Genomic DNA, 18,976 nt, shown 5'->3' with positions numbered 1-18,976 from the left:
AAGATAGCAGTAATAGGGTGAGGAGAGATATCTATATTTAATACCTTAGAAATAATATTGAAAATATCTCTCCAAAAAGTTTCCAAAGTAGGGCAAGACCAAAACATATGAGTTAAAGAGGCTATCTGCCCCGAACATCTATCACAGAAAGGATTAATATGCGAGTAAAAACGCGCTAACTTATCTTTGGACATATGTGCTCTATGAACCACTTTAAATTGAATTAGGGAATGTTTAGCACAAATAGAGGAAGTATTAACTAATTGTAAAATCTGCCCCCAATCATCCACAGAAATGGTAAGCCCCAATTCCTGTTCCCAATCTACCCTAATCTTATCAAATGGAACTTTCCTAAGTTTCATAATAATATTATAAATCATAGCCGATGCACCTTTCTGACATGGATTAAGGTTAATTATCGAATCTAAAATATATATAGGAGGAAGCATTGGAAAGGAAGAAAGTATAGTACTTAGGAAATTTCTAACTTGTAAATATCTAAAAAAATGTATTCTTGATAAGTTATATTTATTAGATAATTGTTCAAAAGACATAAGGGAACCATCTAAAAATAAATCCAAAAACCGTAAAATACCCTTAGTCTTCCAAGTTTGAAAAGCGCGATCCGTAAAAGAGGGAGGAAAAAATATGTTACCTAAAATAGGAATCGCTAACCCGAATTGATTAAGATCAAAAAATTTTCTGAATTGAAACCAAATGCGCAAAGCATATTTAACTATCGGGTTAGAGACCTGCTTAAGACGTTTCGAATCAAAAGGAAGAGAGGAACCTAAAATAGAACCAAGTGTATAACCCTGAACAGATTGTAATTCCAATGCTACCCATTTAGGAATAGATAGTATGTCCCGGTCAAGTAACCAAAATTTCATATGTCGAATATTAATAGCCCAATAATAAAATCTAAAGTTAGGTAATGCTAAACCTCCATCTCTCTTAGCTTTCTGTAAATGTATTTTACCCAGTCTCGGATTCTTATTCTTGCCAAATAAATGAAGAAATTTTAGAGTCAACTTTATCAAAAAAAGATTTAGGAACGAAAATTGGTAATGCCTGAAACACATATAAAAATTTTGGCAAAAAAAACATCTTAACTGCATTAATACGACCAATCAAAGTTAAATATAAGGGAAACCATTTAGATGAAAGTTGAGTAATATGGTCTATTAATGGTAAAAAGTTAGTCTTAAATAAATCTTTATGTTTACAAGTAATTTTAATCCCAAGATATGAAAAGTAATTATTAATCAATTTAAATGGAAATTTATAATATAAGGGAAGATGTTTATTAATCGGAAAAAGTTCACTCTTACTAAGATTTAATTTATAACCTGAGAAAAGACCAAATTGTGCTAATAACTCTAAAACAGCAGGAATGGATCTCTCAGGATTAGAAATATATAAAAGTAAATCATCAGCATAGAGTGATAATTTATGGGACTTTAATCCCCGAGTTATCCCAGTAATATTTGAAGATTCTCGAATAGCAATTGCAAGAGGTTCTAATGCAATATCAAATAATAGGGGACTAAGAGGACAGCCTTGTCGAGTACCACGAAAGAGAGGAAAAAAAGGTGAGTTTAAGGAGTTAGTACGAACCGAGGCTACAGGGGAGTGATATAACAGTTTAATCCAGGATATAAATTTCAAGCTAAAATTAAACATTTCAAGCACCTTAAATAAATAAGGCCATTCTACTCTATCAAAAGCTTTCTCGGCATCTAAAGAAATAACACACTCAGGAACATTTTGTGAGGGAGTATAAACGATATTTAACAATGTACGAATATTATAAAAAGAGTAACGACCTTTAATAAAACCCGTTTGGTCTTCCGAAATAATAGAAGGAAGTACTTTTTCTAGTCTATTTGCTAATAACTTAGAAAAAACTTTAGAATCAACATTTAATAAAGATATTGGTCTATAAGATGCACATTGAGCAGGGTCTTTATCCTTCTTTAGTATTAAAGAAATTGATGCTCTATTAAAAGATTCCGGAAGTTTACCAAGTTTCAAAGAAGCCTCAAAAACCTTATAGAGCCAAGGAATCAATAAAGAAGCAAAACATTTATAAAATTCAACGGTAAACCCATCAGGGCCAGGAGCTTTCCCCAGATTCATAGAAAAAATAACATTCTTAATCTCATCCATTGTAATGGAAGTATCTAATAAAGAAGACATATCCTGTGAAATCAGAGGGAAGTCTAACTTATCTAAAAAATCATTCATATATTTAGAATCTCGAGGAGACTCTGATTGATATAAAGAAGAATAAAAGTCACAAAAGGTTTGATTAATCCCCACATGATCCAATATCAATCGATCATTTTGGTTATAAATCTGATTGATTTGAGATTTAACATAATTAGATTTCAATTGATTAGCCAGCAGCTTGCCAATTTTATCACTGTGAACATAAAAATCACTTCTTGTTTTCTTTAATTGGTTTACAATCGAGGACGAGAGTAGTAAACTGTGTTCCATTTGAAGTTCAGTTCTTTGTTTGTATAGCTCCTCAGAAGGAGCCATAACATATTTCTTATCAATTTCTTTAATCTTGTCCACAATTACCATCTCCTCCTGCTTCTGTTTCTTCCTCAAAGCAACGGAATACGAAATAATCTGACCCCGAATATAGGCTTTAAAAGTGTCCCAAAGAGTGTTAACCGAAATATCTTCTGTATGGTTAATTGTAAAAAAAAGCTCAATCTGTTCATTCATAAAATTAACAAAGTCCGAGTCCTGAAGCAACAGCGAATTAAAACGCCATTGTCTATTGTTTGGTATATTGGCCATAATTTTAATAGAAAGCTTAAGTGGAGCATGATCCGAAATGGTTATAGAATCATAATCACATTTAATCACTGAAGGAATGAGACGAGAATCAATGAAAAAATAATCAATTCTTGAATAGGAATGATGAACATGTGAAAAGAAGGAAAAATCTTTTTCCTGAGGATGCAGAAAACGCCAAATGTCCGTCGACCCAGAATCAGAAAGGAAAAAATTAATCAAATTTGCAGATTTATTAGGTAAAGTCCGTAAAGGAGCCGAACGGTCCAAAGCTGGAGATAAACAGGTATTAAGATCTCCGCCCCAAATCAATGAAAACTCGTTCAAATTCGGAAACTGATCAAACAATGATTTATAAAATTCCGGACAATCCATATTAGGAGCATAAACATTAACCAAAACTACTTTTTTATTAAATAATAAACCACTAACCAATAAAAATCTACCATTCGGATCAGAGATAATATCCTGTTGTATAAAAGTAACTGAGGAGTCTATAAAAATAGAGACGCCTCGAATCTTAGCATTGGAGTTCGAATGAAATTGTTGTCCCTTCCAAAATTTGAAAAAACGTAGTCTGTCCCCCCTCCGTACATGGGTCTCTTGTAAAAATAAAATTTGTGCTTTAAGTCTCCGGAACACTTTAAAAACTTTTTTCCTTTTAATAGGATGATTAAGACCATTAGTATTCCAGGAGACAAAATTAATAATAGACTCCATAAATCCTAAAGTCAACCCATAACAAGGAGGATTGACAATAGGCGCGACCCACAAACCCGGAGAGGAAACAGAACATACAAAAGATACCGGGGAAAAGGACGCAACCAATACTTCAATAATGTATATAGCCCAAAGAGAAACAAACTAAAACGTGAAGCCCCTCCCACCGCCCCCCACCCCAGGACCCCAAGGCGAAATCTAAAGCAGACCCGCCAGAAAGAAGCAAGCGCTAAAACTACCCCCATGACTTCCGGTATACGCTCCCTAAAAAAAAGGTATAAATATGAAAAGGATCAGCTAATTGTAAAACAGTAAAAAAAATAAGTAAAAAAAAGTTAGCTCAATTAAAATACACACAGAACAGAACAAAAGCCGGAAAGTATATATTAAAAAAAACCCACAATAAACCTCAAACTCATGAATAGACACAGCAACAAAAAAAATAGGATTATTAACATAAAATGATTATAAAAAGCAAAACAGAATAAAATTTTAAAAAACTACAAAATTTAAGGCCGCACAGGAAATACGTAAGATGACAAAAGGGAAGTAACCACCCAGAATCCCCTGGGAAAAGAAAGAAATGACGCAGTTAAAAAGAAAGTTTAGCAGCCATATTAAGAAATCGAAAGTAAACTTTTCTGCCCAAATAGGGCACAGAAAAGTTAAAACCAACCAATTCACAGCCTCCGATCAACGGAGAAAATTAAAAAAAGGCAATTAAGATGTTGAAGATGAAAGTTGATCCAGATAACTCTGGGCATCCGATGGAGAATCAAAAAAACGAAGAGCTCCATCTAACATGCGAATCCTTAGACGTGCAGGGTACAGCAGCGCTGGTCTTAAATCCATCTTATAGAATTCCGACATCACGGATCTGTAACGGACCCGTTGGTCCCAGATTGGTTTACTGAAATCTTCCACGAATCGGAACTTAAGATCCGAAAAATCAATGAAACCTTTAGATCGAGCGAATCGAAACAGTCTCTCCTTGTCTTGAAAGTAATGAAAACGTAAGATAACATGCCTAGGTCTATCTGACCTAGACGAGTATGATGGGATTCTGTGAACACGATCCAGTAGCGGTGGTTGGTCAGGAAATACAGTAGGGAATGCATCTTTTAAAAGTTGGGAGAAATATTTCATAGGGTTGTTAGCTTCCACGGCTTCCCTGACGCCAATCATTCGTAAATTCTGCCGTCGCATTCTAGATTCCAAGTCAGAGTTTTTAAAAGTCAAAAAGTCAAGTTTCTTCTTCATTACATTAATTGTTTCTTCGACTTTCCCCATCTTAAGCTCACTTTGTTGCGCGGATTTTTGAAGACCAGATATAGCCGACTGATGTTCCGCAATACATGTTTGCATCTTATCAATTAAATCGGCAATTTTCTGGAACTCAGTTGAGATTTCCATATGAATCAGGTCTTTAACAGAGCCCATAATTTCTGTACGAATCATCTCCCTAACAGAGGTTGAAATTTCCCTCTGAATTAACTCCGATATAGCTTTCAAAGTCACCGGTGATTCAGTCGGAGGGAGATCCGTAGCTTTCGGTTTAACCGGAGGTTTACCATCCTTGCCGTCTTTCCCGTTCTTAGACATAGCCGATCTCAGTATCATCCAATTGTCAGAGAATTCAGTTTAATTCAAAGTATTGTAAAAATTGATGCCTTAATAGTTAATTAAAGTATAGCTGACCATAGAGAGAAAAAACTCAGAGGTAATGGAGCGAGTCAAGAACGCGACTTCACTCCATGAGCGCTACCGGAAGTCTCGAAATTGATGCTCTATTAAAAGATTCCGGAAGTTTACCAAGTTTCAAAGAAGCCTCAAAAACCTTATAGAGCCAAGGAATCAATAAAGAAGCAAAACATTTATAAAATTCAACGGTAAACCCATCAGGGCCAGGAGCTTTCCCCAGATTCATAGAAAAAATAACATTCTTAATCTCATCCATTGTAATGGAAGTATCTAATAAAGAAGACATATCCTGTGAAATCTGAGGGAAGTCTAACTTATCTAAAAAATCATTCATATATTTAGAATCTCGAGGAGACTCTGATTGATATAAAGAAGAATAAAAATCACAAAAGGTTTGATTAATCCCCACATGATCCAATATCAATCGATCATTTTGGTTATAAATCTGATTGATTTGAGATTTAACATAATTAGATTTCAATTGATTAGCCAGCAGCTTGCCAATTTTATCACTATGAACATAAAAATCACTTCTTGTTTTCTTTAATTGGTTTACAATCGAGGACGAGATTAGTAAACTGTGTTCCATTTGAAGTTCAGTTCTTTGTTTGTATAGCTCCTCAGAAGGAGCCATAACATATTTCTTATCAATTTCTTTAATCTTGTCCACAATTGCCATCTCCTCCTGCTTCTGTTTCTTCCTCAAAGCAACGGAATACGAAATAATCTGACCCCGAATATAGGCTTTAAAAGTGTCCCAAAGAGTGTTAACCGAAATATCTTCTGTATGGTTAATTGTAAAAAAAAGCTCAATCTGTTCATTCATAAAATTAACAAAGTCCGAGTCCTGAAGCAACAGCGAATTAAAACGCCATTGTCTATTGTTTGGTATATTGGCCATAATTTTAATAGAAAGCTTAAGTGGAGCATGATCCGAAATGGTTATAGAATCATAATCACATTTAATCACTGAAGGAATGAGACGAGAGTCAATAAAAAAATAATCAATTCTTGAATAGGAATGATGAACATGTGAAAAAAAGGAAAAATCTTTTTCCTGAGGATGCAGAAAACGCCAAATGTCCGTCGACCCAGAATCAGAAAGAAAAAAATTAATCAAATTTGCAGATTTATTAGGTAAAGTCCGTAAAGGAGCCGAACGGTCCAAAGCTGGAGATAAACAGGTATTAAGATCTCCGCCCCAAATCAATGAAAACTCGTTCAAATTCGGAAACTGATCAAACAATGATTTATAAAATTCCGGACAATCCATATTAGGAGCATAAACATTAACCAAAACTACTTTTTTATTAAATAGTAAACCACTAACCAATAAAAATCTACCATTCGGATCAGAGATAATATCCTGTTGTATAAAAGTAACTGAGAAATCTATAAAAATAGAGACGCCTCGAATCTTAGCATTGGAGTTCGAATGAAATTGTTGTCCCTTCCAGAATTTGAAAAAACGTAGTCTGTCCCCCCTCCGTACATGGGTCTCTTGTAAAAATAAAATTTGTGCTTTAAGTCTCCGGAACACTTTAAAAACTTTTTTTCTTTTAATAGGATGATTAAGACCATTAGTATTCCAGGAGACAAAATTAATAATAGACTCCATAAATCCTAAAGTCAACCCACAACAAGGAGGATTGACAATAGGCGCGACCCACAAATCCGGAGAGGAAACAGAACATACAAAAGATACCGGGGAAAAGGACGCAACCAGTACTTCAATAATGTATATAGCCCAAAGAAAAACAAACTAAAACGTGAAGCCCCTCCCACCACCCCCCACCCCAAGACCGCAAGGCAAAATCTAAAGCAGACCCGCCAGAAAGAAGCAAGCGCTAAAACTACCCCCATGACTTCCGGTATACGCTCCCTAAAAAAAAGGTATAAATATGAAAAGGATCAGCTAATTGTAAAACAGTAAAAAAATAAAGTAAAAAAAAAGTTAGCTCAATTAGAATACACACAGAACAGAACAAAAGCCGGAAAATATATATTAAAAAAAACCACAATAAACCTCAAACTCATGAATAGACACAGCAACAAAAAAAAATAGGATTATTAACATAAAGTGATTATAAAAAGCAAAACAGAATAAAATTTTAAAAAAAACTACAAAATTTAAGGCCACACAGGAAATACGTAAGATGACAAAAGGGAAGTAACCACCCAGAATCCCCTGGGAAAAGAAAGAAATGACGCAGTTAAAAAGAAAGTTTAGCAGCCATATTAAGAAATCAAAAGTAAACTTTTCTGCCCAAATAGGGCACAGAAAAGTTAAAACCAACCAATTCACAGCCTCCGATCAACGGAGAAAATTAAAAAAAAAAGGCAATTAAGATGTTGAAGATGAAAGTTGATCCAGATAACTCTGGGCATCCGATGGAGAATCAAAAAAACGAAGGGCTCCATCTAACATGCGAATCCTTAGACGTGCAGGGTACAGCAGCGCTGGTCTTAAATCCATCTTATAGAATTCCGACATCACGGATCTGTAACGGACCCGTTGGTCCCAGATTGGTTTACTGAAATCTTCCACGAATCGGAACTTAAGATCCGAAAAATCAATGAAACCTTTAGATCGAGCGAATCGAAACAGTCTCTCCTTGTCTTGAAAGTAATGAAAACGTAAAATAACATGCCTAGGTCTATCTGACCTAGACGAGTATGATGGGATTCTGTGAACACGATCCAGTAGCGGTGGTTGGTCAGGAAATACAGTAGGGAATGCATCTTTTAAAAGTTGAGAGAAATATTTCATGGGGTTGTTAGCTTCAACGGCTTCTCTCACGCCGATCATTCGTAAATTCTGCCGTCGCATTCTAGATTCCAAGTCAGAGTTTTTAAAAGTCAAAAAGTCAAGTTTCTTCTTCATTACATTAATTGTTTCTTCGATTTTCCCCATCTTAAGCTCTCTTTGTTGCGCGAATTTTTGAAGATCAGATATAGCCGACTGATGTTCCGCAATACATGTTTGCATCTTATCAATTAAATCGGCAATTTTCTGGAAATTAGTTGAGATTTCCGCATGAATCAGATCTTTAACAAAGCCTGCAATTTCCGTACGAATCATCTCCCTAACAGAGGTTGAAATTTCCCTCTGAATTAACTCCGATATCGCTTTCAAAGTCACCGGTGATTCAGTCGGAGGGAGATCCGTAGCTTTCGGTTTAGCCGAAGGTTTACCATCCTTGCCGTTTTTCCCGTTCTTAGACATAGCAGATCAAGTATCATCCAATTGTCAGAGAATTCAGTTTAATTCAAAGTATTATAAAAATTGATGCCTTAATGGTTAATTAAAGTATAGCTGACCATAGAGTAAAAAAACTCAGAGGTAATGGAGCGAGTCAAGAACGCGACTTCACTCCATGAGCGCTACCGGAAGTCCCCAGTTTTACAGCTACAGTTCCTTTCTGTTACATGCATCCATGTGATTGACCTCTCCAAATTGTATTCCATGCAAGTTCTCATCCACTCATTCGACTTGTTTTTATTTCTATGAAGCCACTTTACATCCTTCTCTGTACTGTTATGTACCCCTAGGGGTCATATTTTTTATGGACTATACCTTTAAAAAGAGTAAAAGAGTTGTTCAACACAAACACCTTATTATTGAGAGGAGGGGGGCATAGACTGCTTTGAGATGGTGTTATGGTTTCTCTGCAGCATGTTTACACTTTTGTAAGGACACTGCCAGCTTCTGTGTTCTTGCAGAGAGAGAAGGGAGGAGCTACTTGATGGACAGCTGGTGCTTAGCATGGTGAGATAAATAGAAGGTCAGCTGATAGACTGACAGACACATGGTTTTGGACACCGGATGAGCTTTGTTGTGCCCACAGAAAGGTGGGTTTCCCGAGGATCGATCGGTGGCTCTTGCAGTGTGGGAAAGGTGTGACCGGTAGGGAGTTATTCCTGTGTCCAACCCTTGCCTGGGTTGATAACTCCAGCACCGAAAACTGTCCCCGTTTTGTGGGCACATTCAGTGACTTTAAAGGAAGAGAAGAGAGGAGAGATAGGTTTGAAACAGAAGAAACCTAGTGACAAAGGTCACTGTTTGGACTCTCTCTCTAAGTAGCCCGTGAGGGTGAGTTTGAGTTCCATTTGAATACGAAGGTGTGACTGTCATGTAGTTAATCCACAAGAGTGGGTTCTCTGGTGAGGGGAGTATCTTTGTGAATACGACTTGTGTGTTACCCTTGTTTGGCTGTGGTAGCTCACTGAAGAAAGGCACCCTGTGGCAAATCACTGTTGGAGTTATTTCGTATGTCGTGGAACTGGATAAGTGGCTATCACGTTATGTGTTTGGGGTTGGTTCCCTTGAAGAGGGTCCCCTTAGTGATAAGCTACTGTTGGTGATAATCCCTATGTGGATTCTGTTTGAGTATCCTGTGGCCACCACTGGAATGACCCGTAACTGATTTCGGGTGTGGTACCACTTGTGTTGGAAGGATATTCGTTGAAGATCACTGTTGGTGATATTTTGTGTGTGGAGTGGAACAACTTTGGAGATAAAACCCACTACTATTGTTATTTTGTATTGTTGTCGTGAAATCTTGAATATCAACATAATTGCCTTCTCTCAACATTTACCCTGGATTACAAATATTTCTCTCTCTCCATCACTACTCGACTCAATACCACGAACTGAGCTGAACTTTACCCATCACCGTAAGACTGTATCTATTTACCCCCTAGGCTTGAAGAAGCTTGGTTTCTCTGTTTCCACACTTATATACATAAAGTCTCTGCTAACCTGTTTAATATATCTGAATTTATATGACTGTATTGTGTAGTTACTAATAAATAGTATTGGTGAATAGCAATACCAGACTCCAAAGTGTTTTCTATTTCTACTGGTTCTTTAACCGGTCATGGGGTACGTGACTGTACTTAAAATCCCATGTAGTTTAGATTGTCAGCATAACTTGAAAATATGACATTCGGATCCCCCTAGCAAAATCATTGATGTAGATGTTGAATAGCTGGGGTCCATGCACTGATCCCAGCCACAGCACTAGAAACCTGTGAATAATTTGTTTATTCATACTGTTCTTTATCCAATAACCAGTTATCAATCCATGTCAATACATTCCTGCCAATGTCATATGCTTTAACCTTGATAGCCAAACACCGGATATTAACATGTAGCAGTGGACATCTAGAACTTGACCAATTTTAAAACATATAAACCTGAGTTTTGCATTTTGCGTGGTTGCTGCTTGTGGTCTCCAGTGCATTCTCATTTGCGCAATGCTTAAAGGCTTTGCTGCTCTTTTACTGGACATTGTCTCCTAGAAAGTGGTGGCTCCAACGGTAATGCACCCTAGAGTAGCAGCCTAGACTAGCACAAAATGCTGGAGGAGCTCAGCGGGTCAGGCAGCATCTATGAAGGGGAATAAACAGTCAATGTTTTGGACCAAGACCCTTCATCAGAAGAAGATTTAAACTTCAGGGTCAAAATTCTAGATGTTTAATTGATAACCTGAATCTGATCTAAACCTACAGCCTGGATTTTTTATCAATAAACCACAGTTCACATTGAATTACATTTGAGGTGTATTCATGTACGCTCTATTTTCCAGTCTAGGCTTTTAGGCACCTCTAAGCATTGTTCTTGTTCTGTCTCAAAAATGGTACTATGAATTGCAAATCTTTTGGATCCTTCAAAACTGTTACAAAGTCAAATAATTTGGTCTGTTGACCATATACCCCTCTCTCACTTTTATTAGATTCCCGAATGTCTGAGGAACAGTTATCCTAAAGCAAATCAACCATGTTACCTGTATGTGATTGGCATGGTGTTGACCACTCCTCTTCCTGATGAGCTTAACTTCAGAAGGAGAAAGCTGTACCCTCCAGAAGATACAACCCGATGTTTTGGAATTCTGACTGCCAAACCAATACCACAGGTACTTTAATCATGACAATGTAGGAATTGGTGTTTTACAGACAGATGGGAAACTCCATAGTTTACAGGGTAAGCAATTTAGTCTAACATATCTGAATCTCGCTTTGTGGAAAAAAGACCTAATCCCTGTGGAGAGTTGCTTTCAAGTCAGTGACCTTTCATCAGAAACATTTAATTTTGACTACAAGTGATAGAAATGTTGAAGTCAGATGTTAAATCTTTCTTTTTTTATATTGGTATTAATAGTTTATGACCGTCACAGTGAAGGATTGCATATCTCGAAATCTGAATGGAATCATCTGCATTAGCTTTCCTTTGCTCTGCACTGGTTATTTGATGCAAATTTAAATTGTCTCTTTTGCTTCAGAGAAAGAAAAGTGTAGTAACATTTTTTGTTGGAGGAAGGAGTATATTGGGTCAGGAATTTCCCACAGATTTGTATCTCTCAACATTTCTAAATTTAAAAGCAATTATTTGTTGAAACGACAGCAAAATAATTTATTGCAAAATGCTTGTTTTGTGTAGAATAACCTAAAATATTTGTGGGAATTGGAAACTCTGCATTAAGATGGAAGCAAAATAATGAAACCGTGCAGCTAAGTATTTTGGGACTTCTTACGTTCAATGCCGCCCCCTGCAATTCAAATCCACTTCTTCCATAGGGGGATACTCTGGAGGTTTGGAAGCAGAGCAACATCTCATACATTCCGCTCAAAATCTGTTGCAATGAGTTTTGTACTAGGTTGTTGAAAGTATTTTCAATCAAAGTTGTGAAGGGAAAATTAAAGTTTGAATAACACAATAGAAATGAAACAATTTAAAGTAATACTGCAAGGATAATTTTTAACCTGTTTTCATGTGGTGTGTCTCATCTGGCAGATTCCACATTTTCCGGTATATACACGTTCTGGTGAGGTTACCATATCTATTGAATTGGGTAAATTGAACTTCACGTTGAGTTCCAAGCAGCTGGAGCTGATCACTAGGCTACATCAGTATATCTTCTCTCACATTCTTCGTCTGGAGAAACCTGCACTAGAATTCAAGCCTACAGAAGCTGATGCAGCCTATTGTGTTCTACCTCTTGATATAGGTACCCGCTATTGACACTCGTATTTCAATGTAGATTAATGGTGGGTGGGTGCCCTTTAAAACTTCTATCATTATTTCACCTTTGTGTAATTTTGGTGTGTATAGCTCTCCTGTTTAACATTTGTAACACTATACAAAGCAATTATTGATTCTGCCCTTCAAGCTCTGTGTATGACTGGGAAGACCATAGATATGCAATTGGATATCAAATTAAATCTTCAGAGAGGAGGACATTTGGGAGGTTCCATTCTCACTATGATAGTGGTAATCCCCAGGTGCTATTGACTTTCCCTGCTACTTTGAGGACAATAAATGACAGATTCATTTAAAAAGATGTTCTATTTTGCTGCTTAGTTAGCTTTTCCACTTTGTTCCTTCTTTTGGAAATAAATTGCACTAATAATGCAAGGAGTAATCAATTTAGAGGTGCGTGACTACAGATGCTGTGATCTGGAGCTAAAAGCAAACTGCTGGAGGAACTCAGCAGGTCAGGCAACATCTGTGAAGCCAGAGGATTAGTCAATGTTTTGGGTCAAGACCATGCATCAGGACTGAGAGTTTCCTGTGAGCATTCGTTCTGGTTAAAGTGTCATAACTATTCAATATATTAGGCCATTTTATGGATTGGTCACTATGCAGTGTACCTATGCACTGGGAGGGGTGTTGATCTGGAATATGTTTCTCAGTAGTTTTGTGTTCCAAATATGCATATAGAGGCTATGGTCGTCATGAGGGATCAATAAAACTAAGCAATTAAAGGAAACCACCAACACCAAAAAGATTTATAAAACTCTTCATATACATTTCTCATCTCTTTGATTATTTAACACTAAACTCTATAAATATCTGCTGCCTAATGTGTCCAGCAATTGGTTAATTGGGCAAATGGTCTCAAAAATAATTTTGTTTATGAAATGGTTCTTTTGTAGTTGATGGTTCCAGCCATTTGGATATTGACTTCACCTTCATGGAAGATATAGAAAGGTCAGAAGCTCGCACAGGCATTCCCAATACACAGTACACAAAGGAGAAGCCGTTCACATTTAATCTGGAAGATTATCAGGATGCAGTTATCATTCCAAGGTAAGAATATTTTAGTTTGTATTCAAAGTTCAAAATAAGATTTATTGTCAGAGTCCATATGTGTCACCATATACGTTCTTTTTCTGTGGGCATACTTAGCAAATCTGTAAAACAGTAACTGTAAACATCAGGATCTGTAAACTGTAAACAAACTGTGCAAATGTAGATATAAGTAAGTAGCAATAAATAACAGGCATGAAATGACAATATAACAGAATCCTTGAATGAGTATAGTTAGAACATAAGAAATAGGAGCAGGAGTAGGCAATCCGGCCCATCGGCCTGCCCCGCCATTCAATAAGGTCATGGCTGATCTGTCCGTAAACTCAGCTCTATCTACTTGCCTTTTCCCCATAACCCTTAATTTCCCTACTATGTAAAAATCTATCTAAATGTATTTTAAATATATTTAGTGAAGAAGCCTCGACTTCTTCCCTGGGCAGAGAATTCCACAGATTCACCACTCTCTGGCAAAAACAGTTTCTACTCATCTCTGTCCTAAATCTTCTCCCCTGAATCTTGAGGCAATGTCCTCTCCTAGTTATCCCCTTATGTTCAAGAGCCTGATGGTTGAGGGTAGTGACTGTTCTTGAACCTAGTGGTGTGAGTCCTGAGGCACCTGTACCTTCTACCTGATGGCAGCTGCAAGAAAAGATTGTTGCCTGGGTGGGGAGGATCTTTGATGGCTGTTGCTTTTCTAAGCCAACATTTCGTGTAGATGTGCTCAACGGTTGGGAGGGTTTACCCATGATGTACTGGGCTACCTTTTGTCGGATTTTCTGCTCAAAGGCCGTAATGCAGCCAGTCAGTACACTTTCCACCACACACCTATAAAAATTTGCCACGGTTCTCAATGACGTGCTAAACCTCTACAGACTCCTGAGGAAAATTCCCAGAAATTACTGGATTGTAACATGTTAATCACAGGTCCTAGTCTTTTCACTCTGGACACCACATGCTGATATCAGCTGCATAGTGCATACAGGAATCACTGCATGGAGTATCCTAACTGATAAGTTTTTGTAATTATTGCAAAGAAAAGTTCTTTTGACCTGGTAAAGTGTATTAAATGGGCTGTGCTCCCAGACCAGTTATTTTTGTGGGTCTACTATTGTAGGAGGATGAAGACCTCAGAGGCAGCCCAACTTGGCTTGTACTCTTATTGTGCTCAAGGGTCTTTACTGAGGGAGCATGGAGAGAGTGGGTTGACAATGGGGAACAGGTATCCATCTGTCAGTAGGATAGAGTTACAGGTTCAGGGGTTCAGGCATCTGCTCGGGCATGGAAATGAACTCAGGAGGGCCATCACATGGGGAAATTTTTAAGTTAAAGTGGACTTACTCAGCTTCTGTTCTCAATAGATTGTAACATAGTAACAACTGAAGCACATCTCATTTAATGTGTTTCTGCATCAGACCTGCTTTAAATTATTATTGAACCTTGTTTGCATAGTTTTGTATCAGCTATCTAACCAACTGTATAAATGTACTCAATTTGGAATAGATATCGAAACTTTGACCAGCCTCATCGCTTTTATGTGGCCGATGTGTACACAGATCTCACACCTCTCAGTAAATTCCCTTCTCCCGAGTATGAAACGTTTGCAGAGTATTACAAAACCAAGTACAATCTGGATCTGACCAACCTGAACCAACCTTTGCTGGACGTGGACCACACATCTTCCAGGTAAGAGGAATTTCCAGTTAGGCCACCTGACCTTTCTCCAGAAACCGGAAAAACATTAGCATGAACGTGACTGTGTGTAAATTGTTAAGAGAATCTGTAGAGCCACCCTGTGGTGGGATAACTGTACACTCATATATTTTCACTATGAAGGTCTACATTGGAACTAAGATGCATCTTCTACTACCTTGTCCCTGGTAATCATTCCTTGTGCTTGAACCTGAGCTTTTAGGTGCACTGAGTGCTGTATATTGAAGATTCAAGATTGTTGTGATTCTTCAGTACACAAATGTAAAGGAGAGCAAATTGATTGTTACTCCAGTTCCAATGTAACATTAAAAAAATCACAGTAAGCATAAAGAACACAATAAAAACACCATAAATGTAAATAAGATTAGTTTATATGCATAGGTTGATTGTATGTACATAAAGTGACACTAGGTACAGGAGTAACTGACAGGAAGTGATAAAGTTGTGATGGTGGAATAGGTTAATGGCTAGAGGTGTTGATCAACCTGACAGTGTAGGGCAGTAACTTTTGAGTTTAGTGGTCATGGGATGGAGCTGTACAGCTTCTTCCCTAATGGGAGTAAGACAAGCGGTCTATGTTTGTGGGTGGGATCCTTCATAATATTGTTGGCCTTTTCCCAGCACCTTTTAGTATTTACGTCCGTAATGGCAGGTAGGCTGGTGCCAGTGGCGTGTTGGGCAATTTTGGCTACCAGTTGTAGAGCCCTCCTGTCCACCCAGGTACAGTTAACCTTAGAGACAGTTATGCTCTGCTATATGGAGAAGACTAAAGCCTGATGACTTCTAGCTGCTTTATTTTCCTCCTTACTTCCTAACCCACAGGTGCCGAAACCTTAAACAGCCTTTAACATGTAGCCACGAAACCCCTCTCCCAGGCTTGTTATTTCCCCAAATAACTACTATATACTTATAGTAAATAACTACTATATTTCAGTCTGTCAGTCAATAAAACTTAATTAAAAATCACTAAAAATTCAGTAGAGTACAACTGAAAATACTTTCAGCACAGAGGTCACATCTTTGAAAATGTAAGCCAATTCAGCTCAATTTCATGCCCTTTATGCAAGACATAACAACGACTTTAAGCATTCTGGTTGTCACAGCACTTTACAGCACCAGCGATGACCGGCTGTGCTGTCTGTAAGGAGACTGTAAGTTTCCCTCCAAAGATGTAGGTTTAGGGCTAGTGAATTGTGGCTTTCTATATTAGTGCTGAAAGCACGGTTACGCTCATCATACCCTTGGGCTATGTTCATTGACACAAACAATATACTTCACTGTTTCCTTTGTACACCTGACAAATAAACTATCTTTCTTTACTCATCAGTTCCTTTTTGAGTGTTACTATTGAATTTGACGCTGTCACTTTATTCTTGTTTTCCAGGTTAACATTGCACTCATAACTGCCTATTGTTTGTTCATATATCAAAGTAAATTTATTATCTAAGTAAATTTATACTGTATGTCACTATATACAACCAGCCCTGAGATTTGTTTTCTTGTAGGCATACATTATAAATCCAAGAAACAAAATAGAATCAATGAAAGACCACACCAAATAGGACGGACAAATTCCATCTCCTCCCCTTTCAGAATTTTGAAGGGATTTTTGTGATTTGCAGAGCCATCCTTCAGGTCCCACCAATCATTTCTCACATTTTCACTACTCTCTTCCCATCATCAGGAACCCAAACTGTCTTCAAGTGAAGCAGTGAGAGAAGGATACAGCGTTCCAATCTAGTGTACTGCATTCGGTGTTCACAATGTGGCTTTCGCTACATTGGAGAAACTAAACACAGATAGGGGGATATCTTTGTGGAGCACTATTATTTATTAAAAGTGATTGAGCTCTGGTTCGCTGCAGTGCTGATTCCCCATCCAACTTGCACCTGACCAATCTGTCTGTGGCCTCCTATACTGTTACAAGAAGGCCCAATGCAAGCTTAAGGAACTGTATCTCATTTTCAGTTGAGTGTGTTGCAACGTAAAAAGTCCAGTTTTAGGTAATGCACTTTGCCTGTCATTGCTTTTGCTCCGCTTTTTCCATTAGTATACTCTGGTGGGCTGTCAACAACACATCACAAGACAAAGAAGTGTAATATGTGGCATTGTTCGACCCATCCCTCTCTGCTACTGAAAGCTACCTTGCTTCGCTCTCTTTCCCAGTTCTGTGTAAGGATCTCAGTCCTGACATCTTTTCCACAGTCCTGTTTCTCTTTCCAGAGAAGCTGCCTGACTTGCAGAATGTTTCCAGCATTGAGCTCGTATAGACATCGATGTTGATGCTGTGAGGCAGGGAACATTAGAAGGAGACGTTAAGCCTGTTTATCTTGATTATGCTTTCATATGAACTTAATTAATATCATTTATACTTGCTGTTGGAAGTCAGAAATTTTGACTAGTCGACTTCAGCAGTAATCCTTGCAGATTTATGTGCAGCAAAATGGAAAATAAAATTGGTCTTGAACTCATTAACCATATTTTCCTATCTGGTATGATATCATTGCACATGATGATCATAGTTAATAAAGGTGGAGAACATGCAAAAAGCTTGTTGTTCGGTTTATTTTCTTTTGGAGGTTACCTTTAAGTTCAACCTATCTTTCTCAAACATAAGCTAATAGGACCTTTTCTATGCCTCTTTGCAGACTGAATCTTTTAACCCCCCGACACTTGAATCAAAAAGGAAAAGCACTTCCTTTAAGTAGTGCAGAGAAGCGCAAGGCCAAATGGGAGAGTCTGCAAAACAAGCAGGTATGTAGTTCTCACTGTTTATCCCTGCTGCCAAGATGTTCAATCAAACATCAGAAAAATGGGCCCTTTGGCAGCACTTATGTCATTGACTTGGGAGAACCACCACGTAAGAGAAATATTTAAATCAAAGTGGACTTATCTTATTCTGTTCTCGTGACCTACCACTACTGTTTTAAGAACTCCATCAAAGTTTAATCTATTTGGTAATGTGCAGAACATTGCCAAAGACATATATGCAAACTATTTTCATGCACTGTGCCTTCCCAGCATGTGCTAGTAAAAAAAACACACTCCAGTGTCCCATGTGCAGAGGTGATATGCAAAGTTCCACTTTGGTAAGGATCTGCGTGGTAGGCTGGTACAGAAGGTTAAGGTGCATGTGATTCAAAGCAAGCTGGCTGATTGGATCCAAAATTGGCTTGGTATTAAGAGGCAGGGGCTTTTCTGCTTAAATGTTGCTGATCAGTGATGTACTGTGAGGGTCGATACTAGGACCCTTGTGTTTGCTACACATTCATCACATAGATGTGAATATGGAAGGTGTGACTAGTAAGCTTGCAGACGAAGCTTGGAGAGGTAGGAAGCTCTCTATAAGCCTCATTTAAGACCAGATAAAAAGTTGGATTGAGCATTCAGATATTGCAACAGCCCCTCCCACCATCCCCAGTAGTGCATTCCACAAAAAATCTGCTTGTGACATCTCTACTAAAGTTTGCTCACTCATCTTAAGTGGTAAATAATGTAGGGTAAAATTAAATTCATGATGAGTAAGGGGTGAAAGATTTCCAGAGATGGGTACAATTATGAAGAGTATGGTCTAATCAACTGTGTTCTTGTTAAATAAGGGGGTCAGGTAGAAGGGTCTAAATGGCCGACTTCTCCTTATTTATGTAAACAAAATTGCAGGATTTAAAAGGTTCATAAAGGCTGAAAAGCTGTTTGGAACAGATGTTTTGACACTGGAAATATTTTCATTAGTACAGTATCATTTGCTTCTCTTGTCTTTCAGATTTGTTGATGAGAAAAGTTTAAAGTACTGCAGGTTCAAGATAACAAAAATTGCTCATCTAGTCAGACACCATCTTTGGAAGACAGTTAATATTTCAGGAAGATGATATTTCACGGGTTCTGATTTTTTTGATTATGCTCATTTGTGATATGTCTGCATCATTGTGTTAGAAATAA

At 37.7% G+C, this 18,976-nt stretch overlaps 1 protein-coding gene across 6 annotated transcripts in view; it reads left to right on the top strand.

The window, feature by feature from the left end:
- dicer1 (dicer 1, ribonuclease type III) overlaps positions 1-18,976 on the top strand; it is a 177,709-nt gene that overhangs the window by 107,463 nt on the left and 51,270 nt on the right. For all 6 annotated transcript variants that reach the window (XM_063045322.1, XM_063045309.1, XM_063045294.1 and 3 more), the window contains 5 exons: positions 10,971-11,150; positions 12,029-12,242; positions 13,171-13,324; positions 14,828-15,010; positions 17,686-17,791. In XM_063045322.1, coding sequence (XP_062901392.1) covers positions 10,971-11,150; positions 12,029-12,242; positions 13,171-13,324; positions 14,828-15,010; positions 17,686-17,791 — 837 coding nt within the window. The remainder of the gene's footprint in view (positions 1-10,970; positions 11,151-12,028; positions 12,243-13,170; positions 13,325-14,827; positions 15,011-17,685; positions 17,792-18,976) is intronic.

This window comes from Mobula hypostoma, chromosome 1 (assembly GCF_963921235.1).
Source record: "Mobula hypostoma chromosome 1, sMobHyp1.1, whole genome shotgun sequence".
NCBI lineage: Eukaryota > Metazoa > Chordata > Chondrichthyes > Myliobatiformes > Myliobatidae > Mobula > Mobula hypostoma.
This window is presented reverse-complemented; position numbering and strand designations above follow the sequence as displayed.